The 27,457-nt window shown below is 39.0% G+C and overlaps 2 protein-coding genes across 8 annotated transcripts in view; one reads left to right on the top strand and one right to left on the bottom strand.

Annotated features, from left to right (window-relative positions):
* Cnksr2 (connector enhancer of kinase suppressor of Ras 2) overlaps positions 1 to 18,881 on the top strand; it is a 207,692-nt gene extending 188,811 nt beyond the window's left edge. For 4 of the 7 annotated variants that reach the window (XM_075958276.1, XM_075958275.1, XM_075958274.1 and 1 more), the window contains 2 exons: positions 15,567 to 15,763; positions 18,532 to 18,881. In XM_075958276.1, the coding sequence (XP_075814391.1) occupies positions 15,567 to 15,763; positions 18,532 to 18,747 (413 nt within the window). In that variant the 3' untranslated portion in view covers positions 18,748 to 18,881. Of the gene's footprint in view, positions 1 to 8,113; positions 9,663 to 15,566; positions 15,764 to 18,531 lie in introns of those variants that run through there. The other 3 variants (XM_075958279.1, XM_075958278.1, XM_075958277.1) reach the window with 1 other exon arrangement.
* A 1,427-nt stretch (positions 18,882 to 20,308) lies between these two features.
* On the bottom strand, positions 20,309 to 27,075 carry Klhl34 (kelch like family member 34). Its single transcript, XM_075958280.1, has one exon. It carries the CDS (start codon positions 23,896 to 23,898, stop codon positions 21,964 to 21,966), a length of 1,935 nt encoding a protein of 644 aa, XP_075814395.1. The 5' UTR covers positions 23,899 to 27,075; the 3' UTR covers positions 20,309 to 21,963.
* Between the last annotated feature and the right edge of the window lie 382 nt (positions 27,076 to 27,457).

Raw genomic sequence — 27,457 nt, 5'->3', positions numbered from 1 at the left:
TCCTGAGGAAAGTGTAAGTTCAACGGAGTTTCAGGTTTTTTCCATGCTAAATACAGAAGTGGCATTTGATTTCAGCTTCACTGTTTCTATGGGGAGCAATGTAATGTAGTATCTACTCCCCAAGCTGACTTTTTATCACCATGGTGACCAATCTACCCACACATCTAAGATCTGTAATCTTTCCTAGTATGACTAAAACCAAGGTCTTGGTTCTCTAGGCTTTCTCTAATTCAAATATATTAACTTTTAAGAAAGAGTTACTACTAATACTTTTGAGGTATCTACTGATTTTTCACAAAAGAAAGAAAATAGGCTCTCTAATGTAGTGAAGATTTCCAGTAAGGAGGAAGAAAATGTCATCTCGACATTTTCTTTGGTCAGGTTCTGGTTTTATGTCTATTTATGGTGTGTACTATGCTTAGTCAATTGCTGCAGAATAATGTCTTAGTTTAAACTGTGTGACAGCCTTTCTTAATAGTAATACGCACATGTGATTAACATACACTTGATGATGGTTTGAAACTTTTAATTTAAAGATTTTCTGAATTTGCTTCAAAATTCAAGATTGATGTCTTTTAGATTATTTCTGCACTTAATAACCAAATCAAGAGATAAGTTGTTCTAGAATCTTGATTATTAGTATTCATGGACTTAAGAAGGGTTTGGTGTAATATTTCATGATAAATAAACTTATAACATTAGCTGTTTAGATCTGATGAAGTAGATCTGAACCATACACAAACCAATACATCTTCTAATATGTTTATATGTATATGTGTATGTATACATATAGAAATTTGTGGTAGTAGTATGTATACATCTATCAAAGAACTCTGAAAACATAGCCCTATGTGGGTTCTTGCATTTCTTCATCCAATAATGAGGCTAATAACATAAACACACATAAAATAAATAAGTCCATTTTCGTGGAATCCTTTGGTGATCATTTTTGTTATAGATAAATTATTTACTCCATAGATATTATTGTTTTTGATCTTCTTTTCCTCCACAAACAATGGTAGTAACCAAAGCAAATTAAATCTCAATGCATTTGTTTATTATCTGCAAGTCAATCAATTGGGAGTTTTAAGTAAAACTTAGGAATCCTAAATATACCCCATTTTTACATGTTTCTAGCCAATAAAAGTGACTTGAGACAGCCTCTCTTCCTTAATGTAGTATCTTTTCATTCTAGAGAAGGCAACATAGTCTTTTATATATAAAATATAACGTATAGAAATGTTTAAAGCTTGACTGGGTTGTAATGAAATATGGAGTTCTCTTTTTTTCAAATATATTACAAGTAATGTAGGCCCATAAAGCACTATAAAATTGATTGACTTGCAGATAATAAACAAGTGTATTGAGATTAGATTTTTTTCACATTTCAATATAAATTATATTTTAAGATAGAACCTTCTGACATTTCAAAGATTTTATTTTCATAAAAGAAATGCTCATGCTAGTGAAGTTCCTATATGAATCTACTTTTCTGTAATTATACTGCTGAGTGTAAAATTCAACATATGATACCAAATGTTAAACACAGATATGGCAGGCAACCTTTCATAGTAGCTATATAAAGCCATTTTTATTTTTCCATAAGAACACTGAGAGTCAGCATCTCTGTAACTCTCCAGTAAAATGTAGTTTTCTTTATAAGGATTAATACTACACAATATTTTCCAGAAGAAGAAATGAAGCTCATATTTAATAGAATATTTCAGATGGTACACTTCCTATAGTTTTCTAATTCTATACTTTTCTATTCCAAGTACAGAATACATTTTCTGGTCCAAAATCTAATAGCCATTAATTTCTAACACAGCTAAGATTGAATATGAATACTCGTTGGCCCAGATTTTCGATTAAGGTGAAAAGTTGTACTAATTGGTTTCACCTGTGGTGCATTCTTATAAATATATTTTACAGTGATTTTTATTTACCACATTTCTTTCTTGTAAACAACATGATACATATCACTAAAATAGAATTTCTATGTTGAATTGTGAAACTATTTTAACAAAGGAGCTTTATGATACAGTCTGATATAATAATTGTAGGAGAAGTAAAAAGGATATGAAATGTTAAATTAGCTATATAACAGATTTAAGTAAAGAAAAGGTGTTAGTGGTAAATGACTCATCTTGAATTTTCTTCTTCTCTTGGCACTTGCTTTGCTGGAGAGGTATTTTTGATGGTCCTGAAATTCAATTGGCAATGATCCCAGAGTGGCTTATCTCCTTGCCAGAGTTGTTAATGAGTAAATGATCCCAAATGTCAGACTGGCATGCCAAGGAGGTTATTAATAAAGCATTAACATTTAGAAGTTATTGAAAGAGAAAAAAATCAGTGTTTTAAATATTGAAATCTCAAAGACATTAAGCAAAATCCACTTCTAAGTTCTCCTGTCAGAACAGTATATAGTGTGAGAGGAAAAACTCTTTAGATTTGAAGTGTAAGAAGAACTCCTTTTCTTGCTTTGCTACAATGTTTTCATTCCTGTCCCTCCACACAACCAGCTGTTATATTCTTGTTGAAAAGAATTTAGTATTTTCACTCCCTTTTTTAGATTGTGTCTCTCTTTCCCTCCCTGTAGCGGAGCAGGTGAGCAGGCCTGCTTTTCATCCCGCCTGGCTCCCGCAAGGCTAGCTTAGCCCCAGAATAATTACACGGAAACTGTATTCATTTAAACACTGCCTGGCCCATTAGTTCCAGCCTCTTATTGGCTAATTCTCACATCTTGCTTTAACCCATATTTAGTAATCCATGTAGCACCACGAGATGGTAGCTTACCAGGAAAGATTCTAACCCATGTCTATCTCAGACCGGAGCTTCATGGCACTTGCCTGACTCTGCTTTCTTCCTCCCAGCATTCTGTTCTGTCTACTCCACCCACCTAAGGGCTGACCTATCAAAAGGCCAAGGCAGTTTTTTTTTATTAACCAATGAAAGCAACACATAGACAGGTGACCCTCCTACATCACCTCCCCCCTCATTTGCTTTCCTGGAATAATATGCTCCTGGGTCTGATACTGAATGACATTCTTTAAAAATAATAGTGCTCTTCCCATATGATAATGGCAGAACTTTTAGGATAGTTTAAAATTTCAATACAAGAGGAAGAATAGAGTGGAGTAGGGCTGCGGAGGTAGTTCAGAGGTAGACCACACATTCACCATTCATGAGGCCCTGAATACAATCCTTGTATCACAGAGGTTATCAGTGAGAGCCTAGAAATATAGCCCATCCTATAAGGTATATCCATTAGATATTGCTTGCAAAGATATTGTTGATTTGGATATGTTCATTTATTTTTAGATTATATTTTGAATAATTGGGAAGTTTGGCCACTGACTGCACCTAATAAAAATGGGCGGTAAAAGTATCCTTACAACAGCCTTAACATTTACTGAGCAAAGTTCAAGTTAATTGATCAGCAAATTTTCCAAAGGAGATAAAAGGAAGACACACAAAATTTATCTTCAGAACCCCAGCTCCCCTACTTTCTCTTAGCTATTATCCTATGAGAATTTTCAGTTTGGAGAATTTAAGTCAAGTAAGATGTCCATCCATATTCAGTAGCTTCTAAGATAAAAATATAATCAATAAATCAGTATTTTAAAAACATTTTTATTACCTGATCACTTAAGTGGCTCAAAGTTCAGGTCAGAAAAAACTGCCTTTCAAAGTACTTATGGGGCTTTTTAAAATATAGTGTGATTAGAAGGAGGAAAAGAGAACGTATAGAATGAAATGATTTAGAAACAAACTTAAATATTGTTAATTCCAATTTGTTGGGGTCTTTTTCCATTTGTGGCAAAGTCATACGTAATCATAAGGTGTTTGGTGACTTATGTCTTTACCATATTGTCCAGTCTCATCACTGAATTACTTTCACACTGATCATCAGGTGATCTAATTACTTCTGTTTATAAATACATAAACTCATAGTAAAGTTTAAACTCTCATATATTAAAAACATGCATTGTTCATATCAAGGACGTATTGCAAAAGTTTTGTTTTTCTTGTAGTGTGTTCATATCTCAGAATCTAGTCACTAGACACCCATTAATACTTCTGAAAGAAAACTTCACCAGGAAAATGGCCATCTTGGTAGAGTTTAATGTGGTTATTTTATTAATAATATTGTCAGATGAAATATATGAGCTGTCTCTGCATCACTCAGCTAAAATATTAGAAAATAGTAATGAACTATAATGGAGGAATCACATTTGTGTATACACAGACACACATAAACACACATACACTCATTTTATCTTTGCTCCACAACATATACATGTAAAAATTAATTCCTCTTGCTTTCCATTTAAAAAACTGAATAGCAAACAATAAAAGCTTCTACTCTTAATTCAACCTTTTAGAAGAAAGTGGGTGCTCAAATCACAGGTCCATTCCTTCAGATGCTTATGTTGATTAAAGTAGTTATTAATTATACTTTAAGAAAAACTCTAATCTGGATATTTATATACTTAGAGAAAAATGAAGACTTCAGATAAGTATGTTAACTAAACTTCTAAAAACCAAGTAATTCTCTCTGACGCTCCTATGTTGTCCCTGCTAGGCTTGGTCATCTGCTCTCAGCGGCCTTCACTATATGCAAGCAGTCTGTGACTATTTGTTGGAGCTTTCGCTCCTGGATTTGCCCTCAAGTTTACTCGGAATGAAAGCAGATAATAGGAAGGTTTTCTTTTGGAATTCAAACTAAAGTGAGACTATTCTAAAGTGCTCATTTGCTTTAAGTACATAGTTTCAGTTTCAAGCAGTTTGCTCTCATTCAACAAGAAAATGTTTGTACCTGTTTAGTATTCAAATTTAATCATAGTCATTCTCATACAAATGTTTGTGACTTCAACATTAACCACTCTAATGTAACCTCAAACATCTGATTGAAATCAACTCTTCCTAGTGGGTATGTTTTTAATGTTCCTAAAATTTGTGTTTCCAGAATTTATATTTTTGTTTATTATTTGAGTAGTCCTTAGTGGAGTCATTTTTAAACTCATAAAAAAAAGGAGAAAAGGACATATATTTCTCAAAATAGTTTGCATTCTCACAGTGGACTGTTGAGAATCTGAAAAAGACTTGCAGAAAGGCACAGAAGTGTGAGTCTCTCAGAAGTAAACAATAAACATATAGATTAGTCTCACTTCGAAATGGGTTTGTTTGTGTTTGCACAAAACTCTTGTCAATGAGGCGTGCACCTTGAGCCCTTTGTGCCTTTACCAGTGTTTGGCCTGGCTTGTAGTACCTAACCATACAGTTGATTCAATTGGACTTAGTCTAAGAATATCCTTATAGTTGTTCTATTTGCCTCAAAAATAGGAAATATTTCCCAGCACTCGGGAGGCAGAAGCAGGCAGATCTCTGTGAGTTCGAGACCAGATTGGTCTACAAGAACTAGTTCCAGGACAGGCTCCAAAACCACAGAGAAACCCTGTCTCGAAAAACCAAAAAAAAAAAAAGGAAATATTTATGGGGCTGGAGAGATGGCTCAGCGGTTAAGAGCATTGCCTGCTCTTCCAAAGGTCCTGAGTTCAATTCCCAGCAACCACATGGTGACTCACAACCATCTGTAATGAGGTCTGGTGCCCTCTTCTGGCCTTCAGGCATACACGCAGAAAGAATATAATAAATAAATATTTTTTAAAAAAACAAAAATAGGAAATATTTAACTCAACATAAAATTTTATCTTTCAAGAATATATGTAGTAATATGAGCGGCGGGGCTGCGTCCCCAACACCCCAGCCGCCTGCTCGGCTAGCTTTTGCCCCGAAATAACAACACACAAACTGTATTCATTTAAACACTGCTTGGCTCATTTCTACCTAGCCTCTTCTAGGCTAACTCTCGCACCTGGACTAGCCCATTTCTTATCATCTGTATAGCACTGGTCTTACCGGGAAGATTCAGCATGTCTAACCTTGCGGCTTGCTTCATCGCGTGTGTCTGCCCGGGAGCGAGGCATGGTGTCTCTCTGAGGTGTCTGCTCTGGAGAGGAGAGCTGTGGAGTCTGAGTTCACTTCCTCTTCCTCCCAGCGTTTTGTTCTGTTTACTCCTCCCACCTATCTTCTAACCAATGAGGACCAAGCAGTTTCTTTTTATTTAACCAATGACCTTCCTCCATCAAATATATTCAAGCAGTTCATCAAGTTTTTTCCTAACTTTCCTAACTTCAGGACTCCAAGATATTTCCAACACATTCTTCAACAAAAAACCTTGAACTTGTATTAGCTGAGTGATAGTGTTCCACTGATGGAAGGGGTGCAATTAAATGCTATATAACATCCCTGCCTAGAGGCTAAAGACTTAGAAACTACTGGTAGGTATATACAAGATAGTGAATCCTACCCACTGAGTAGCCCTTGCCAGTGCAGATTTCAAACTACAATGGGCAAAAGAATCATTACTTGTATAAACTGAGAATTCCAGAGTTCTGTCCTCAGACATCCTGATCCAGTATGTAAGAAGTGGCACCTAGAAATTTATGTTTAACAAATACCTCCATCCTTAAGAGTCTCTAGTCAGTGGTACTTAATCACAAATAGTTGGAGAGATATCTTTTTCTTAAGGAGTTACCTTTTTTTGTGCTAACATTAACAGGTTTGTAAAGAGTGCTCACCACTTTGAAATAGTGATTCTTCACCACAATCTCATACTCAGGCAAGGGACTAAACTGGAGAGATATTTTCAAATCTCTTATAATAAAATTCATTAATCTTATAGAAGCAATACTGTAAGTGTAATTAAACCCCACTTGATTACCAGGGCTCTAGTTAAATGTGCATTAAGGAATATACTAGAAATGAAAGTATTCATGTAATATTATCTCTACAAAAAATGATGAATGTGTCTAAAACAACTTATAAAATATTTTAATTACATAAAAAATTAAGGACAGTTTAAGTTGAGATAAGACTTTATGACTCAGGTTAGATTGCCTCTGATTTTCCATTCTGAAATCCCATACCCTTATCAAACAGTGGTAGGACCTAGAGACATATTTCCAGCATTATAATCTTTTAAATGATGAGGTGTTGTTTGTTATTTCACTTGACCTACATAAGAAAATTACTTAGCTCTCAGCCCCTTTTATACACAGTGTATGATGTGATAAGTGCTTCTGCTGGTTTTGAACTACACTCTATTTCATTTTCTACACACCAGTTATTCCCCTTCCCATTTTCTAAGGAATGTAGCAGTAGACAGATTGCTTTTTCTGATCCTTCTCCCTCTTTGTTTCTTCTGGGGATATAACCAAAAATATGACAGGGTGCGGCAGACAAAATTCTGCCTTATACTAGTGATGACAAATATTGCCAATGTCTACCTACTGACAATATTTGGATTCCTGAAGATGAAAAATAAAATGAACAAAGAGAGATGTTAGTTTTTCTGAACTCTGCTCCACTTTTCCAGTCATTCAAAAGTGTTGTTCTCTTCCAGTTTATAAACTCCTTGATGTGTGGCTAATGCTCAGATGTAAAATCATCTTTTTGTCATGCTTCTTGTTGTGGCTTTTCATTTTTTTTCACTTGGTATCATTTAGTCTGGAGCCTCCTCACCAGAACAATGCTAGCTAGGCTATTGCAATTTCTCTGGATCAGAACAGTTGCTTTTATGTCACAGCAGGAAGACAACCTTCTGGTCAAAAGACAAAAAAAAAAAACCTTCTTCATACCTTAAGACTGTGTAAAAATGAGGAAACATATAGAAATCCATTTTGATTTGAAAAAAAAGACTGATGGTTTTGCACCTATGTGGAGAATACTTTAGCTGGCTTTTCTGATTCAAACTATAGACATATATGTACAAGTTAGAGGTGGGAAAAGATGTGTCTGTTAGTTATTGTATGTAATTGGAAGATTGGCATTCCAAACAAACTAAATCAAAACTGGTCCCATTTATGGCGAGGTAGACTTGCATGCCAACAGAAAGAAATTATGGTATTAAAACCATATGCAATTCTAGACATTATTTTCTCTTCATGGGTACTGCATGGTGGTATTTCTAATACAAATACTGATGTGCTTTGGAATAATGGCACTCGCAAGTCTTTCATCATATTGTATCACTGCTTTATTATATTAGGCTAATACACTACGAGAGTTGGTAGAACCTCTCCATGCCAAATCGGATCCACTTCTGTTGGCACTCAACCCATTGGAATCACAGATTGCTAAGCTAATGTTTAGAGAATTTAGATCGAAGAGAGTCGGCACGGCGCAGACTCAACATCAACCTCTTGCAAGCAACTAAAATGGCCTCGTCCTTGCTGTTTATAACAGAAAACAGACTTGTAAAAAGCTTAGACCATCAAGTGTTGTGGATTTGGGGCCTCCCTAAAGGGATATTATGAGGGGCAGGCCACTCTTTAAGAAGAATTCGAGCTTTCTACAGTGGGACTAGCATAAGATCAAACCAATCAAGATGGAACACGGTAGCCGAAAACTGCCCTGTCTGTGGGTGAACAGAGGGTAAAGGGTCTTGCCTGGGGAAGGGCTCTATGGTGACACCTCAGTTGTGTTCGCCTGCCACCAGGAAGAGAGGGATCAGCACCGATAATTAGAAAATGCTGTTTAATGGACTCTTGGCAAAGCAGTGGAAGCAAATTCTTTGTTAAGTGTATTTGCATTTTTAAATCTTGACATGCTGTATTGTACTAAATTAAGTGTTAATCTATTAAGGCAAGGTGTACACACCCTGCTCTGAAACTTAATATGTTTATTCTATTATTAAAGCATATTCAGGTGTAAGGCAGACTGCTTTCAGTGACAGTAATGAAGGAAATTCCTCATGCCAGGCTTTATTCGATTCCTTAGCTAAAATCCTAACTTTCTCCTTTGTCTTGGCACTTAAATAGAAGTGATGTTGCCTCTTAAACTGGAATGAGCTATCCTTTTTCTGTAAAATAATCCAAATCTGTAGGCTATGGTTTTCCATATTTGAAAAAAATATTTTGTCTGGATGTCTTTCAAACAAGCTTCAGATATTATTTAATACTATGTAACTGGGTCCCCTGTGGCTCATTATTGCTTATTTTTCTTCTGTGGTAGATGTGAAATTTCCTTTAGTTGGATAAGATACACTGTAATGATTTCAATGCTAATTATTGGATATTTCATACTGTGCAGTGAAAAATAATTTAATATTGTATTATGAAATGTTTTTCTTCCTGTTGCTGCAGTGTGTGGTATTGCTTAATATGAATACCTGTTAAAATATTAAATTACTTAAAATAAAAATATTACCAGTTGGTACCAGATCTTTCTAGATAGCTAAATATTTGCTAAGTATGCTTGATAGCAAGTATTTTTCCAGTGAGAAGAAATCTATGCTTCTTTCTCACAAATGAAGTTTGTGTTGTGAATCAAAATCACATGGATCTGCCTTATAATTGCCTTTGTGCTCTAACCATTTCATGTGTTTTTAAGTATATCTAAAGAATGGTGGTTCTTGGTTCATGGAAATAAGTCAAATTTATTTTATTGGCATTTAATAGTAATGAAATTCTCTTGGGTCATTCTCACTGTTGATATTATAGTAAAACTTTATGATTTGAAGAATTCTAGGTGGTTTTCCTCATTAATGAGTGTAGTGACTGTGTATTAATTTTCAAATAAAATATCCCTTAGCTTTACTTTGAAGCTGTCACTATTATGAATTTCTGCCTTAAACTTCCATTTTAACTGCTTACATATTTAAACTATGTGGGTAAATTTGGATTCTGACATTAATTTCTATGTTTATCTTTCAAACAGCCATTCCTTCTTAGGGATTAGTAAATTAGTATTAAAGATGCTGACATTCTGCCATTTGAAATATTCATCATTAAAAAAAAAACCTCTTGTACCCTGATAATACAGCCACTGTCATACAGTTATTATTAAACTACATAATTTTACAAAAATTGCAAATTGGAGAAGAACTGACACGTATAGCCTCTGAACATAGTTAACTTATAAGTACGGGCTTTGCCTGATCTAAAAAGAGAAGAAAAGAAAACCCTAGCAATGTAGGTAGATCCAATCACTTGTTCCTCTCAGTGAAGGGGATTTTGCTCATTAAAATCCATTTTTCCACCCGAGAAACTGTTGCCTAATATTAATGTTGGAATATTGTTACTTTTCCTAAAAGAAAAATTATTTCCAGTTTTTAAATAAGTAATTGGCTACAAAGGAAAAACTAAAAGCTAGCTTGTAAAATCTTTACTTTCTTCTAATATAACAAGCTGCCTTCCCCTCCTCCCAAGTTTTACAAATCAAGGCATAGCACATTGATTGATATAAAGGCATGAATTAAAATCGCTAGTGCTTAACTATAAAACAGTTCAAGTTATAGTGCAAACCCCTGCTTATTTAGTATAAACCCTACAAAGATAACAAATCCACTAAAAGTCTGTCACCTTATATATAAATAAGTTGTTCTCTGTGACATGATAATAAATTAGTATTCATAAAAATGATCCTGTGGTCTCAGTGAAAATGACAATTGCCCTTTGGGACAAAAATAGTGTTCCACGTACTTGATATGATTAGCCTGGAAGCCTTAAAGTGCTTTCTGGTTGCATAAGAAGAGATGCCACTCAGATGTGGTTGATGACTACTACTACTATGTCTAGCCTTCTCTATCATTTGTAACTTAACCTTTCCCAACCTTGGAGCTCATTGCACAGCTGTGTTGTACAAAGAACAACTGTTTCTATGAGGATATCATTGTCCAATTTTAAAAGAACAGAATTCTCTTCCAAAACATGTACCAAGACTCCATTTCCCGTTGTTTGTTTCAGAGCCCAATTCTTGGTTTTGTTTCCACCTTTTACTCTGCTTTAACAGCGTCATTACAGTGCCAGGGAATATGAGAAGACAAGAGTGAGATTTCAGTGTCCTTAGTTTTCATCACAGAAGCATGAGCAGTATTTACCAATTACTTTTCAGTCATTACACAGTCACCTAATAGGCAATCTTCTTTGGAACATCTTATTTATAGAGACATCTATTACTCCATTTGAATTTGTTGAGAGCCTGAGGCATTATGGCAGATAGAGAATGGGAAATGCAAATATGAGTAACACAAATTTCCCTGAGAGGAAAGTCACAATATAGACCTTTGAAGGAGAATCCACTAACATACAGGAAGAAAATAATGGAAATTTCCTCATGAGTTTTGTATCCCATCCTTTTCAGCATCATTTTTTTGCCTATATTTATAGCGTAGACTAATATAGACTAATAAATGTGTGTAAATTATGAACAACAAACATGTTTTAGCCTGTAAGTGTGTAGTCAAAAAAAGTTAGAAATTACTGAGCCGAAATTCATAGAATATATTAACCAAAAGTTTTGGAGAATTGAGAAATACATTATGATCCGCTCATAAGTTGTTTCAAGACATTACAACAAACTAGTATTTTTCATTAGGTAATCTTTTGTTTGAGCTTTTCTTTATTCTTTTTACTACCGGGCGATCATATGCAACCTGTAGAAGACCAATGAACTATTATTGTGATATTCACTGTGTTCCTGGATTCCTAATAGCATATTCATATATATATGAATGACATCAAAGAAGATCTTTTTTTCACTCCTGCCAAGTGTGGCACAACCAGAAATGATCATCCCCTGACACAGAATACAAATTAATTGTCTAATTTTGACCTTCAAATCCACCAGTTAATTAAATTTTATATAAGAAAGGGGACTTTATACACCCTTTCTCCTTTAGGAAAATGGAACTTTTTTGATGAGTACCTGACACAGACCTAATTTATCTGCTGCAAATGTAAATACAATTTGGGGGAAATTTTATTCCTTCATAGATCCAGATTTCGTGAATAAATTAGATGCCAATTAAAATGTCATTGCAGCAGTGATACACTTCCTCAGTGGGAATCACAGAAGGTTCCTATATATTTCCTTTTATTTGAATGTGTTCTACACTTTGCCAATTTTCAGAAACATTCACTCAAATTGCAAAAGAGCTGGTTTTTAGCCAGTCTTCCAATGACTGAGCTGGCACATTGAAAGAAATTCAGTTGGGAAGCAGGCCTCACTGAGTGTTTGCCTCATCTTCCAAAGCAAGTTCTTCCAAGAGAAGAAAAAGCAAAGTTTGAGAAGAGAAAACCCTGGAGGGAAATGTGAAGGAGATGAAGAAGAAGAGAACAAATGGAAGAAAAGAAAGGTGCTTTCATGTTCTCAGTTGCAACAGTAGCCCTGTAGACTTAATTGATATCCATCTGAGAAAAACCAAGGAAACCAATTGAAAACTATAAAAGAAAATAAAGGTCTGTTTTTGTCTTGAATGTTGAGTTCTGTGTTGTTTTGACTGTTGAGCACAGTGAATCAGATTTATAATGTGACTCTGCCCCTCACTCCCTTCCTTTGAAAATAAAGAGACTCTTTGTGTAGTCTTAAAATGTTAACTACTTGGTGACATTTTGTGGTAGCCTGGCTTCTCAATCTGTCCTCCTTACTCATTCCACTACTGTGTCCTGTGCAGTGTTGCATGTGTGTGGTGTATACAGAACTAAGGGGGGACTTTCTTTTCTCTGCTAGGAGCCGCACCATCCACTGGCTGGACTTTAAAATGTTTCTGTGTTCTGTGTCATTGTGAGTCATTGTTCGGATGTGCTGCCCAGAGGTGGACTCATGCTTGGCTTTTTGTACAGATGTCATACCAAATTCTTTGTGCAATTGTTTTCTTTTGGTTAAATGCTTCTCTCAAATAATATTAAGTAGGGACAGAGGAGACTTTCGCTTTTAAAATAGTTATTTATGTAAATTTTTTAACATAATCTAGGCTTAGTCTTCTTAAAATAAAACTTGGCTGAAATTGTATAAAACTTAAAGATTCTGCTCCAGCATTCTAAAATGTTAAAAGTCAAGGCAAGGGGGCTGGCTGGAGATATAGTTCAGGAATAGGATGTTTGCCTAGTATGTGCGAGACCCTTGGTTTAATCCCCAGTAGAGAGGTAGGGATACAGAGACATAAAGACATAGAGAAGAAGAACAAATGATGGCAAAATGTAACAAGATATATATGCCCTACAGTATTAGGTAATATGAGAAAGATTTCTCTTAAAATAAAAAAAAATCACTGTGTGAAAACCATCCTTAAATTCTAACACTATAATCTAGATCCTTTTTGCTTCTTTCCCCTTCTTTCTAGAACTGAAAGAAGTTTTAATACGTTGTGCCACCCGACACCTTAGCTACTGTAATTCTCATCCACTAGGCCTCTTAGTGATAGCCAAACCCCTGCTCTCAAAAATTACTTCCGTCTTTACATGCAATCTAACCTTGAGGCAAATAGAATAATTACTAAATTCCCCAGTGTCCTTTCCTGGATTATGATTTTATGAATTGGAATTGTTGTTTTCAAATGTGTCCTCGTTTTTACAACTACATTTAGTGACCATAAGTTGCCATGTGGTTTTGTTCCTTCCTTATTCCTAGGCATTCTCATTTGAAATTCTCTATAATGAATCCATCTTGCTTTTACCTTGAAAACCCATTCTTTTCGTAGACTTCCATCCACCCATCCACCAAAATCCCCTATGTACTGAAAACATTCAAGGATGAAGCACGAGAGAAGGTTCAGATTTTCTTTAGTGGAATTTGTTATATAATATACTGAGAACATATGCTGACAGATGATAAGGGATTTTCTACTGAAAAGACTGAACGATCATAACTATGCTCAGCTACTCAGAACTGCAGAAAGCTACATACAGACTTCAACAAAACTACTTTTCAATCCTAAAGGTAGTCCCTTAAAATTATAACATTATTTTAGACTTTGGGGCAGTTTTAGGTGTAGTGTTTTAAAATTTGTTTAGAGCATCCTCTGCATAGCCCAAGGGATGGTGTCCATAGTTTACACAAATTATGGGTATGACTCATCACCCCCATAAGTGTTCTGCCTCTGACATTTACCTTCTTTGCCAGAATATGAGCACACAGAAATATTCCTGTGTAGAAAGTATTACCGTCTCTGTATAGTTTGTATCCAGTTAGAAACCTTTTCTATGGAAAGCTCAATACTTTTTATTAAAAGATTGCATGCAAAACATGAGATAAGTGTTTAGAATGCTGCATTTTAAGCTACTCACACATTAATTGGCACCTTCAATTAAATTCATACTTTAAATGATTAAATTTTTATTCCACCATTTCTGTGAGATTATGATCTTGAGCAAAGACCTCCCCTGATATAAAATGAATATTTCTTCATATGATGGTGAAGATCAAATGAAATTATGAGTGTTAGTTATTTACCCTACAGCCTGACACAAAAAAAAAGTTCATTAGTATTATGTTAATTAGGGAATCTACTTTTAAAACTGTATCCAAAAGCTTAGAATTGCATGGATCATCATGGAATGTATGACATTCTATATTTATGCCTTGGGTTAGTATAAGTAGTATTCCTCAAATAAGACCCCACTGCTCCCCCAAAGAAGGAATCCTAGTTCATTTTTATTACTTATATGACAAACTGATATGTTTAATAATGATATAACATTATTATTAAGATAATTTTAAAGCAAGATGGCACATTAAATTGTTCATCTAGATTTAAAATCCATACTTATGATTGTCTTAATTCTCTCAAAAATATTTAAGTGGGGTATTTTTCTTGTCAGAATTTTAAAATGTTATAAATTCTCTTAGTACATGTCAGATATTTCTTTATATTTGCTTATAAATATATCCATGTGCTTCATTTTAATTTAATTTAAAACATTAGTATTGCTAACTATGGTAGCTTATATCTGTAATCCCAATACTTGGGAGACCAAGGCAAAAGGAGTGCCATGAATTTGCTGCCAGCCTCATGTGTTACAGGACACAGCCTGGGCTGCATAGTGAATTGCAGGCCACCCTGGCCTACACAGTGAACTCCTGCCTGAAAAATCAAAACATTATTTTTGATAATAACTTAGGATCAGTTACTGTATTGATGATGTACCAGAAATTGTCATGACAGTCACATGAAATCTAATAATCTATTAAATAGCTCAACAATCTTAATCATATGTATACCAACCAATATCTTCCATCTTAGGAAGTCTAAAAAAATGAAAATCATTCAGTATTAATTAACCAGGAAAACTCTATTAAATAGCATATCTGCTTTTATTAGTTATTGTCTTAAAATACTAAACTATGTGAAGCAGCATTTCCATGTTATGTACATTTTATATTCTAATTCTTTGGATTTGAGATATGTGTAGCTATTTTTCTCTCAAGAGGCTCTTTGTTGAATCATAAATCCTATTTAATCCTTCTAAAATAATTGGCTGCCCATGGAATATCTAACCCAATCTAGCACCTGTGAGGTATTTTGGTTTACTTTATTTAATTTTACTTATTAGAGATATTTAAGTATTAGACTTAATACCTAATCATTCATCAGACTGTTTTTCAGATAATCCAATTTTTAGAAGAGTTTTCCAACTACAAAATAACTTTATTAAACTGCATATCTGTCTCTTTCCCTCCCTTCTCCCCATTTTTTACCCCGCTCCCACCCTGTCTTTCAGGTGAAAACCAGGAAGAGAAGTTAGGAGACTCCTTGCAAGATTTGTACAGGGCACTGGAGGAAGCCAGTCTGTCGCTAATAGGAGAACATCGCATTTCAACCAAGATGGAATACAGGCTATCATTTCTAAAAAGATGTAATGATCCTGTGATGAATGAAAAACTGCACAGGCTGAGAATTCTTAAAAGCACTTTAAAGGTAAGGTATGAAAGGGACAGATAAATTCCTTTGGGCAGATTTATTCCTAACCAAAACTCGATTGTCAGATACTCTAAGTGGTACAACAAAACAGGGAACTGGAGGACAGACAAGGTAAGCAGCAAGAACCTGCAGCAGAGTGACGGGGAGGGGAATCTGTCAGGACTTTTGTTGAAGTCCTAAGTCACTAACTAAATGCTGCATGACTTAGTTTTAGGAGAAAGCAGGATGTGGTTAAGACTTTCTTCTCGAAAAGCAGGCTTGGTGCTATTCCTTAGTCTTTTGATTCCTTAGGAGAAGTTCACCATGTAGTATATTTATCAAAGCTATTAAAGGCATATGGTGTGCATGTAGAATGTTTAAGCGCTTAAAATGTTTTGTGAATATTTCCTGCATAAATTTCAACACATCTGGAGTGAAGGTTCCACGTGAAATCATCATGTTCCACGTAGAGATTGCATAATTGTTCTGTTCATATGATCCGTTCCGAACATGCATATCACCTTCCCAATGTGTACTTCTGTAAGATCTTAAGAGTGTTTTCATTCTTCTTATGCCACACCTAGATTGGGGAGCAGGTGGAAGGACAGGGAAACAGAGGGGCAGAAGTTGAAGAAGGAGGTTGTATAGATGAGGAAAGGGCCCATCTTATAAACCACCTGAACAGGTCCTGCATCACACAAAAAGGGAAACAAAATAAAAAGAATTATCATACAGAATGTGGAGCACAGCAATTCCAAAACACAGAATGTCAGAGGACTTCTTTGAAAAGTCTTTAAATCCACAGCATTCTCCTAAGAATGTAATATTGGAATAGAGATGAGTACTAAATAGATATATGCAATAGAAAAAATGATTATTTGAAACGTTTTCAGGTAATAATGGCCAAGGATTCAGAGTCAACTAACCCTGTGGTATTTGTACAAATGCTATTCTACAGAACAATTAATGGACCTTGGTAGCTAATGCCACAATTCTAGGCAGAGCTATAATAGTCATGAGAGTAATTGTAGTGACCAACTGTATTCCAAAGATATCCTCACTATCCTACCTTTTTTTAATTTTTGTCCTTTGTTAAATTTTTCCCTATAACTTATTCAGATCATACTTTTCCTCTCTTCCAATTCCTCCCAGATCCTTTTCTCTCTTCCAGCTCTTCCCAGATTCTCTCCACCCTGTTTCTCTCTGTCTCTCTCTGTCTCTGTCTCTCTCTCGCTTTGTGTGTGTGTGTCAAAAAGAAATAAATAAAAACCAAGAAATACACACAAAACAAAACCAGATCTGAAACCAAAATATGCAAGCAAAAGACAAATGAGACCAAAAGAAAGTCCAAGCAAAGCAATATGAGATAAAAGGTCTGCAGAAATCCTGAGTTCTTTTTATGACCCTTGCCTCTTTGCCATATGTGAATATCTTAAATATCTGGTCCTTGTATGCTGGCTGTCATATCCCTCTCTCTCCCACGCCCTCCCTCTCTCCCTTCTCCCTCCCTTACCTTCCTACTTCCTCTTCTCCTTCTCTCATTTCTTCTCTTTTATGCTCTGTAAATACTCTACAATATTTTTGTCCTGTGACAATGAATATGAACCACTATAAATGTTGGGTTCAAGAAGAAAGAGTGACTCACCAAATACATGGTGCTATGTTTCACTCTTCTGCTCTAAGACAAAGATAATGAAGAAAGTCACTAAAAGGAAATGTCCCTTGCTGGTTCAAAAATTGGGGGGATAGAAAGAACCCTGTACTTTGGGGAATGGAAAAGTAATAGGTTGTAAAATCTTCTGTTACAGAAAAATGCCTGAACAAACCCAAAAGTAGATCTCAGATCCCACCATAGGCAACCCCCACCATCATCAGTCCCATATCTATTAATCTCTTGTCTCCTCACTGGCCAAAGCGCTTCTTAGGCATATTATTGTCTTCTTTCTCTCCAAACTCTGGAACAGAGGTATGCTTTTTCACTCCTGCAGAACATTTCCAGGATTCCCTTAGCCCTCTGTTAGATCCATAAAAGACCAGGCTGGTTTTCTCAAACTGTCCTAACCCTTTCTCCATCTTACCTTCCACAGCAAAAATTCTCTTCTCCATTTGATATTTGTGCCTTTGAGAATTATACCCAAATGAAGCATTGAGAGTTAAACCAAAATGACGCCTAGTAATCGGCTGAATCCCAGCCTATAATATGAAAGGGAAAGGCATTGTTCTTTATAGGGTCCCAGTGCTATGAGAAGGGATCTTCAATAGTCACAGGGCAAGAATTCTGGATTGCAGCAACAGGGGGCCCCTGTTACTCCACTGGGGCATGAAGAGTTTACCATAAAGAAGGAAAAGCAGGACAAGCTCCAGAATAACTCAAGAGTTAGTGGTAAGTCTACCTGATGGCAGGGATGGCATGGTACAGAAACATCATAGAGAGAGAAAAGCTTCTTCTCGGGTGTTTAAGGAAGGTTTGAAGAAATGAGAGACTTTTAAGCTGGGTCTTCCAATTTGAGGAAGGTTTCCTTAAAACATGAAGAATTCCATAAGCAGAAATGGCAAATGGAAAAGGCCAAGAGTAAAAAGTTAAACACGGACAACAAGCAAGCTAAGACATAGCACTGAGTTAGAAGGAAAAAAAAAGATGCAACATAATTTTCGTCTAGATAAGTGAATGTCAGCTTATCAAATCAGTTTCTTAGAGCCTTCTGAATTTATTGGCTCAATGACTTGTTTGAAATTTTGATAAACGTTCATCTCTATCTTAACTATTAAATTCTTTTGCTTTTCAGGCCAGAGAAGGGGAAGTAGCCATTATTGACAAAGTCCTAGACAATCCAGACTTGACATCTAAAGAATTCCAACAATGGAAGCAGATGTACCTCGACCTTTTCTTGGATATCTGTCAAAGCAGCACCTCAAATGACCCACTAAGTATCTCTTCGGAAGTAGATGTTATCTCTTCCTCTCTAACACATACTCATTCGTACATTGAGACACATGTGTAAGTGCATTCTGACTCGAGGCCACCTAGTACCTGCTGGTACTCTGAACAGGTACATGAGGTAGTTTTTTATCAATGTGTTGGACACTTGACAAGCTATACTTTAATGTTACCAAACTCTATGAAACAAAGCATACATGGTCACATTACCGCTGTCTTTAATGAGCATTTGTATGTTTTATATGCAGTCCGTGCTCAGCTTATGTGCAAAATCAACTCTCTTTAATGACTTCAATTAACTTTTACAAAGAAATCTGCATACAGGTGGTCTTCAGATAGAAAAAGCACAAAAAGGCAGTTTTCTACCTGAAGTCGTCTTTTCTCCCTTTAAGTTAATTTTCTATAAATGAGACTTCAAACGTAAATCACACTTTTTTCAGGTGCAGACCTCCTTGTGGGTGGGAAAGAATTTAAACCTTTTTATATTTATTAAAATGTCCTAAGAATTTTCTTAAACCTTGCACAAAGTTTAATGCTGTAGTTTTATTTTTGTGAAATGTAGGTGCGCATAAAAGAGTTTAGCAAACTAGAAGAGCGCCAAGATAAGAAAGGTTCAGGCAGCTAATACCCGTCTTAATAGTCTAGTGACCTGTGCTAACTGGCTAATGGAAAGCACTATTCCAAATCAAGGAGAGCACTGCATGGTGTATCAGGGCAAAGCTTTGTAAGATGTTTTTGTAACTAAGACCAAAATCGAAGATAGAGCTGCTTTATTTTCTTGGTTTAAATCTTCCTTTATTTTTGTAGTGACGAAATGCTGATTGTGTACAGAAGAATTTAAGAATGGATTTTTTAAAACAGACTTAACTCACCCAGAAAGGCAGCTAACAGCTATACATACATACCTACATAATGGATACATACATGCATACATACATACATCTATATATATATATATATATACATATATATACATAATTTCAGCCCAAACTCATGGTTTTTGAACTCTTAACTCTTAAAAGACAAAGTATACACTGAATTGAGTCCATTTTCCAGGCAATTTCCAATTTTCCCTTGGTCTGTTAACTAAACTTCTGTAATTATACATCAGACCAGGGAGTAAAATACATTTAGTCATAGCAGATGGAAGTTACAATAGAGAAATCAATGTGAAAAAATGTTAATGGACTTGTCTGCTAAGGAACGGAGAGTGCGGTCATTCAGGGAGTCGCCACTCTGAGTGACCTGAGATCAGGCACTTAGAGGTTTCCCTATTCCTGACCTGTTTATACAGTGGGTGGAGTCTATGGTAACATCCTCTTCATATATACGGCCATTTCTGTGTGTCCAGTTTTGGAAAGTGACCACAGCATGAAAGTGACTTGCTGCTTTTTAGTGTGTGGCTGCATAATGTACAAGTCACAATTCGCTGTTTTTCCAGGAGGGAGAGAGCCTCCTTTACTATTATTCTATATCCTAAAATCTACTTCTGATCAGCTTTCTCCTGTCGCCTGTACAGCTCAGTGAATGTACTTATATCTCTAAAAGTTCAAATATTTTTGCTGTAGAGAAGGAAGTAAAAGCTACACAGCGGAATCTTTTTCTTTGCTTTTGAAATCACATTAAATCACTATCGTTTTGCAGACTTTGCACAACTGTACAGGAGAGTGGCCTTTCTACAGCACACTTTCGGTAATCCTATATTTACTCAAAATGGATGAGAAACCACGTATTAATGTTTGTATGGAATTTTGAGTCCAGTGTAATATTTTTATCATTTAAAAAAAACCCTATTTGTAAAAACATTTATTTACTGCATGGTTATTGACACACATTAAATTTATGGGATTTTGTGTATGTAAAAGAGAGAAAGAGAGAGAGAAAAAACAAACAAACAAAAAATCCCTCTTGTCCTAAAAAGAAGTGTGCTTGTTACAGTTGTTTAGGCATATTGATGTTTACTAGACCAATGTGTACCGTCACTTCAAAATCTCTGTACATGATGGATGTGTCACATATACAGTGGACAAACGGCCTGCAAACAGCAAGCAGTTAGTGGGAAACTAGCTCTGTTACTAGTAAGCAGCTTCTACCTTTGTGAAGTCAGCCGTTGCTTTACTGGTAAAACTTAAACTGAGGACTTTCACTAGACTCCTGACTAGCCTAGCATGAAAGAGACCTTTAAACACTATATATCTGTACATTTATTGCCTTAGTTTCGGGTCTAGGGGAGAGGCAGCACTGTAAACTGAAGTCAAATTCAGCCCTTAACAAATCCTTATAAAGCACCAACTTTATTCACACAGAGGGCTTACCACAGTCCTCGGTGACATAATCACACCGCCACCCTCACTACCACCGCCCCACTTACAAGTTCTCACTTTGCCACCTCCCTGACAGCCCAAGCCAGAAGTAACACCTGTTCACAGCTTACCAAGGTCTCCTATGAGACCTTGAAAACCCCAGCTAAGCTATCTTTCCACTGGCCTGACATAACCATGTAGAGCTCACCTACTCATTCTTTTCTGTGAGCCTTCAGGGACTGGAGGGAGTAAGCCACCACAAATCAGCTAATTTTCATCTTACAAATGCAGCATTTTGTGGTTAAGGGTTGCTGACATATGTCTAAACTAATAAGCTGCCTCCAACCAGTGTAAAAGCAGATGGAAAAAGAACAGGAAAAAATTAACCAAGAATAGTTTCTCAAAGAAATGCTTTTTCTGAGATTTTTTTTCCTTCTCGGTTCCATTTCGATAAGAAACTATTAGAGCAGCACTGTGCCCATGGCCCTGGACTGTAAAAGTCAGTCTCCTCTGTGCGACCGTGCCATGCTCTTGAAGCCAGACACGCACGTAGACATTCACAATTCCCTCAGGTAATACTGTCTTGTGGGACTCTTACACCTGTTATAAGCAACAATTTTCTGTGGGTTGTGTGTAACTAATTGTACATTTTTAGAAGGAAGACATGAAAGTAATCGCAGGCACCTGAAAAACAGTTTAGGGAGGGAGATAAGGTCCTATTTTACTTCCAAAAGTCCACCTTTAGCACAGGGTGAGTTTGTCTGAAAACTCTTCATTTAACTAAAGCTGATTCATATCTTTGTATTTGACCATTCCTGACCGCCATTTACAGTTGAAGAGGAATAGTTATTCTTTGGCTAAAGTCGCCTTTGTCTCCTTACCCTTCAGAGCTGCTCTATCAGAGTCCCAATCTTTGGGTTGCTGGCAAGGTCAAGGACAGCTTTCTCTTGGGTCCTCTGAGGACTGGAGTCACCTGTTCAACCCAACACTAAATCTAGTGCCTCCCCAGGCTCTCCCTCCCTTGTCTCCTCCCCACCCTCCGCCAGCTGCAGCACTGCACACCGAAGGCCACTCCAAGCCCAGGGCAGCACACAGCCTATGTCTTCCCAACGGTCCAGGTCAAGGTCATAGCCCACTACGTTACGGGTTGGCACCTGGCGTGAATCCCTCCACTTGAGGCCGCCCAGTAGTAGCACTGTCTCTTCTACCACAGCAAGTCCATAGCAGAAGCGATCGTAGGGTAGTGACCGCAACCGAGTCCACTGGTCCGTGCTGGGATCATAGCGTTCAATCTCAGAGAAGGGCTCGTACCTTCCCAAAAAGGCAAACACTGCACCTCGCAGCACCGCAAGGTAATGCCCATAGCGAGCTGTGCCCATGGGTGCCCTCTTCCTCCATGCCCTTTCTCCAGGGCTAAGGGAGTACATATCCCGGAGGCTACTTGTGCCTCCTTCACCTCTCCCAGCCTTGCCCCCAGAGATGTACACAACACCATGGTCTCCAACGGCACCTGCGTGGCCGTGCAGTGCCCGCGGCAGCTCCCCAGCTGCCACCCAGCGGTCCCTGCGCAGATCGTACATCTCCACTGAGGCCAGTGCTTCGCCACAGGAGCCCAAGCCCCCAACGGCCAGGACATTGTCGCCTACCACTCCACACCAGAAGTAGGCCCGTGCTTCTCGCATGGCGGGCACCTCTGTCCAAGTGTGGAAGCGCGGGTCATAACGGTGCACAGAGGCTGTGACCAGCCTTGGGCCATCTGCCAGGGAGCTAGGTGGACTACCAGAAAGGCTCTCCCCTCCCAGAACAAATAGGAAGTTGCCCATGGCACATACACTGTGGCCTAGCAGCGGTGCCGGCAGCCGTGTCAGGCTGCGCCAGCTGTGGTTGTATACGTCAAAGGACACCACATCCAGGGTGAGCTCCCACTCCTCCTCCTTCATCTCTTCTTCCTCTTCTTCCTCCTCTTCCTCCGGTTCAGGTGCAGGGCGGCGATTCCTTACTACCTCTGGTAGGACCACAATTTCTTCAGTAACAGTCTCCCTCGCTCTAAGACCACCAACCAGTAAGATGCGTGTCTGGGGACTCCGGATACTAGTCTGTTCTCCCTGCAGGAGCGGCTGGCGAGAAGGTGCTGTGTGGTAATTGAGGGCCTGGATGATGAGGCCCTTGATCCGAGTAGGTAAAGTAAGACCAGAGCCTGAGTACACGCGCCTCAACACACCCGCAGGCACCAAGCCAAAGCGGATACATCCAAGCAGTGTTGAACTGTGTGCCAGGCGCTGGGTCGCAGGCTCCTGCCTCAGCCAGGCTAGTGCCAGGCCCAGCAGCTGCGTCTCAGCCACCCGTGCCACGTCAGGGGCACCCAGCACAACCTTCATTGATATAGGGTTGAGTTCCAGCAGTCCCGAGGGGCCAGCGCCCATCAGTAGCAGCTCCCGCAGGTGGCGCACGATGCAGCGTTCAGCTGCACCAAGGGTGTGAGCCAGGCCAAAGCGAGCAGCCACATTGGCAGTGAAGCAGCAATTCTCTGGGGCAAGCTGACGTTCCAGGTAGTGGCCACACAGCCCCAAGGCCTCCGTGACTTGCAGGTAGCTGGCGGCCTCCAGAGTGTCCTCCACAGTGTCCATAGAGAGGGGCAGCCAGGCAGTGTAGATAAAGTCCAGCAGACGCTGCAGGCCAGTCGCTGATGGCACACGCAGGTGAATTACATGAGCCTGTGATTCCTTAGTGTGACTCTTGAACAGGGCCCTAAAGTAGTCGCTGGAGCATGCCAGAAGTGACCTGTGCGCTGGGAACTCACTGCCCTCGACCTCCAGTATCACGTCGCACAAGAAGCCTTCAGCACGTAGGGCCTGGTAGCCGGTGAGAAGAGAGCTGCCGTGAGCTTTGCAGTAAGACAGGAAGTAACTCATGGTGCCCGAGGCGGGAAGCTGGAATGGAGCCAGCCCGGCACGGCTGGAGGCATCCCGCAGCACCGACCCCCCTCCTCCGCTGTCCAGCAGCAGAGCCCCCTAGCAAAGGCCGATTTTTGCCTGCTCTGCTTAAAATTTAGGGTTTCTTCATCCAGATCTGGCAGTTGTTCTGTGTCCGTCTCAAACAACGAATGATCTAGAGACAATTTCCAGAAGTCTCTAGTAGAAGAAGTTGTGAATTTCAGAGCCTTCTCGGTATTGCTAGGCTTGCATTCAGCTGCTGCTGCTGCATGGCAGCGCGTTACCCAAAGCCCCCTCCCCTACACAATTTGGGGAGCCCACACACGCACGCCAGGGGCGGCGGTGGCCGCGCACCATCACCTGAAGAGGTCGATCTGACAGTGCACCAGCGAGGGTACCTGATCTCCAACAGGGCAAGTGCGTGGATGTGGCCCTATTGTGGGGGCCCCGGGAGTGCAGGATGGTGGCTCTGAATTCCCGGCCATGGAGCAGAAGGACCCGTTCTGTGGACACCCGTGCAGTCCGAAGACAACTGGCTAGGGGGCTGGGGGTGAGCTTGTTCTGAGAGGAGGATCAGATCAAACCCTGTGGCACTGGGGGAGCGCAGGTCAGCCTAGACGTTTGGGAGCGTGATTGCGCGCTGCACATAACATGCCGGTAGCTCACAGGGACAGGAATAGTGCTCGCCTTGGCTCACTGGCGCGCGGCTACCCGCCCCGCCCTGCGTCTCAGCTGCTGGCTGCTAATCAGGAGCCCGGCAGGAAACTTCCTGAGCCAGGGCACTGACTTCTGCGACCCGAATGGCCTTTGGTCACCGCGGGGAGCCCGAGGGTCCCCTCGAACACTGGAGTTGTGTGAGGAGAGCTCACGAAGGGCCCGAGTCCCTTGGGACTCTCGGCCTGGAGGTGTGCTTGGTTGAGCTGGAGGACTGGAGACCTCCTGTTGCCCCAATGACTTAAAGAAGCTCCAGGCTCAACTTTTGGCTTTGAATATGTCCTAATTAGTAGGGAGCAAGCGGGATTAAGCGGCGACTTTGTGCTCTGACACCTAAGCGGAGGCCTCCGCTCAGAGAACAGAGTTAAATCAGAGGGAACCCAAGCTCTGAGTCAGATGTGTATGCCCCTCACCTGCGCTCATCCATGTGAGCTTCCTAAAGCAGGTGGAGTCTCCCAAGCTGCCTTGTTTCGCATTCATTCCACAGAATTTGCTCCCTTCCCCCCACCCCACCCCCATCTCTGCCTTCGGACCCTAGAGGAGATCTCTTTGGTATTCTTGTGGAACTCATCTCTTTGCAACACGGAGGAAGAAGTTGCAACTAACTTGAGTTGTTTGTCTTCGAGTGGCAACGCCTCAAAAAAAAAATCTTCTAGTTTTCTCTGGTTTTCTGGGCTGTGGTCTTACGACTGGCTGCTGCATCCTCAATGTTATGACAAGATAATGGTGAGCATAGTGACAGAACTCCGGAGAGCTGTGGCTTCTAGGCCCCTCCTCACAGTTATTTTTCTAAGAATCACCCAGTGTCGAAATGTGACTGTCCGTCACCCGCATCCTGCTCTTACACTACAAACTCATCAAGTGCTCTTTCTTGCCAATTTGGAGGCTTCTGTTTCATTTTGCTTTCAGCTACTGTTCCTTTGCCCACCTTTCGAGAGCAACTCCGCCCCCTAGCAGTCCGTTCTAGATGAGTCTTTCAGACAAAGTTGTATTTCATAGAAGATTTGAAGGATAAAACGCTCTTGTTTCCTACTTGGTCAGCCATCAGTACTTATAAAGTATCCGATTACATGCAATTCTTTAATTACATAAAATATTAGTCAAAATTCTATGGGGCTGAAGAGATAGTTCGGCACTTAAGAGTACTTGCTGCTTGCTCTTGCAGTGGTCACGGGTCCACTTCCCAGAACCCACATGGTGGCTCACATCCGCTTGTAAGTCCAGTTGCAGAGACTCCAACACCCTCTTCTGTCCTCAGTGCAGGCACACGAGTGGTACAAAGACATGCATCCAGGCAAAAACACTCATACATCTAAAATAAAAATAAACCTTTTAAAAAGTGATTCTGCTGCCAAAGATAGAATTGAGTTCTAACTTAAATTACCAAATTATAGAGTGTAGGTAGGGGCGGGGGTTGTACTCCCTTAACTCTAAAAATGTTCCAACTAAATTCCTAACATTAGCAGCATAAATGATTCCAGGGAGAGTGTTGTTCCTATGGAGATGGAAGACAGTCTTAAAATGCTTGGCTCCAAAGGGAAACATAAACCGGGTGTGGCATCATATGCCTTTAGTCTCACCCAACACTCAGGAGGCAGAGGCAGGTGGATATCTGAGTTTGAGGCCAGCCTGGTCAACAGAGCAAGTTCCAGGCCAGCCGATGCTGCACAGTGAGACCCTGTCTCAAAAAAAGAAAACAAACAAAAAAAACTCTTTTAAAAGTTAACTATTGCTACAATTCGTTTTACACAATTCTCCATTTTAAATCTAAATGCCCTTCACTCAACCTAATTAAATTTTGCTAGAAGGAAGTTGGGGGCTTATTAAGCCAAACCTTGGCTCAGTCCCCCAAAATCGCATTGTTCTGCTTTATACAAATATGCCAAATGAGCTCCAGACAGAGTATGGTTTGTCTGAATGCCTTGAATATTGAGTTCTAGAGTTTGGCCAGGAATCCAGGGTTCTTTTCCTACTATATATTATGTGACCACATGTATAATAAAAATCAAATCGTGCAACACACTTTATTTCAAAGGTGATAAAGTGCCATTTTAGTAATTTAAGAAGACTTGCGTGTGGTTTTTTGAACAGCACCTTGTTCACACCTGTATTAATTCACATCCATCAGAGCTACCCATCACTGTACATTTGTATTCAAGATGTCACATTGCAAGGCAAAGATGGCTGTGGAAAAATCTGAAACTCTTAACATCAAAAGAATGTGTTTACCGCTGGCTCAATGTGACATACTTTGCCAGTGCCAAAGTGATGGTGTGTGTTAACTGAAGACATTTTTACATTGTGTTGTGCTTGTGAGACCTTGTTTAGAAAATATAACTGTCAACCCAAGAACATCATTGTCATTTGAGTAATGGTTATGTAGTGTTAGTATTTTTATTTCTGTGCAATATTAAATAATATTAAATAAACAATTTAGTCTCTGTGTTTAAACTGTGGTAGATGTGTGTCTTAAATTGATATCTTGGTCCATTCCTTAAATGGGATACTGTATAAACAAAAGAAAGTCATTGTTCATAGTTCTGGACGCTGGAAGTCAGCGTTCAAGGCACTAGCACACTCAGTGTTTAGTGAAGACTCTCTACTGTGTAAAGACGGTGCCTTCTTGCTGTGTCTTACATGGCAGAAAGACAGCGGGCATTAATCCTATCACCAAGGCAGAACCCAGTGACCTACTCCCCAGAGACCAACATTCTCAAAGGTCTTACACTGACTATTAACTTTCCACATGTGAATTATGGGAGGACACATATATTCTGACAAAACAATAGGGTTTCCCAGAAACCCGCCTTGTAATCCAGCAGTG

Source organism: Microtus pennsylvanicus, chromosome X (assembly GCF_037038515.1).
Source record: "Microtus pennsylvanicus isolate mMicPen1 chromosome X, mMicPen1.hap1, whole genome shotgun sequence".
NCBI lineage: Eukaryota > Metazoa > Chordata > Mammalia > Rodentia > Cricetidae > Microtus > Microtus pennsylvanicus.
Note: the sequence above shows the minus strand (reverse complement) of the source record. Positions and strands in the feature narration are given on the sequence as shown.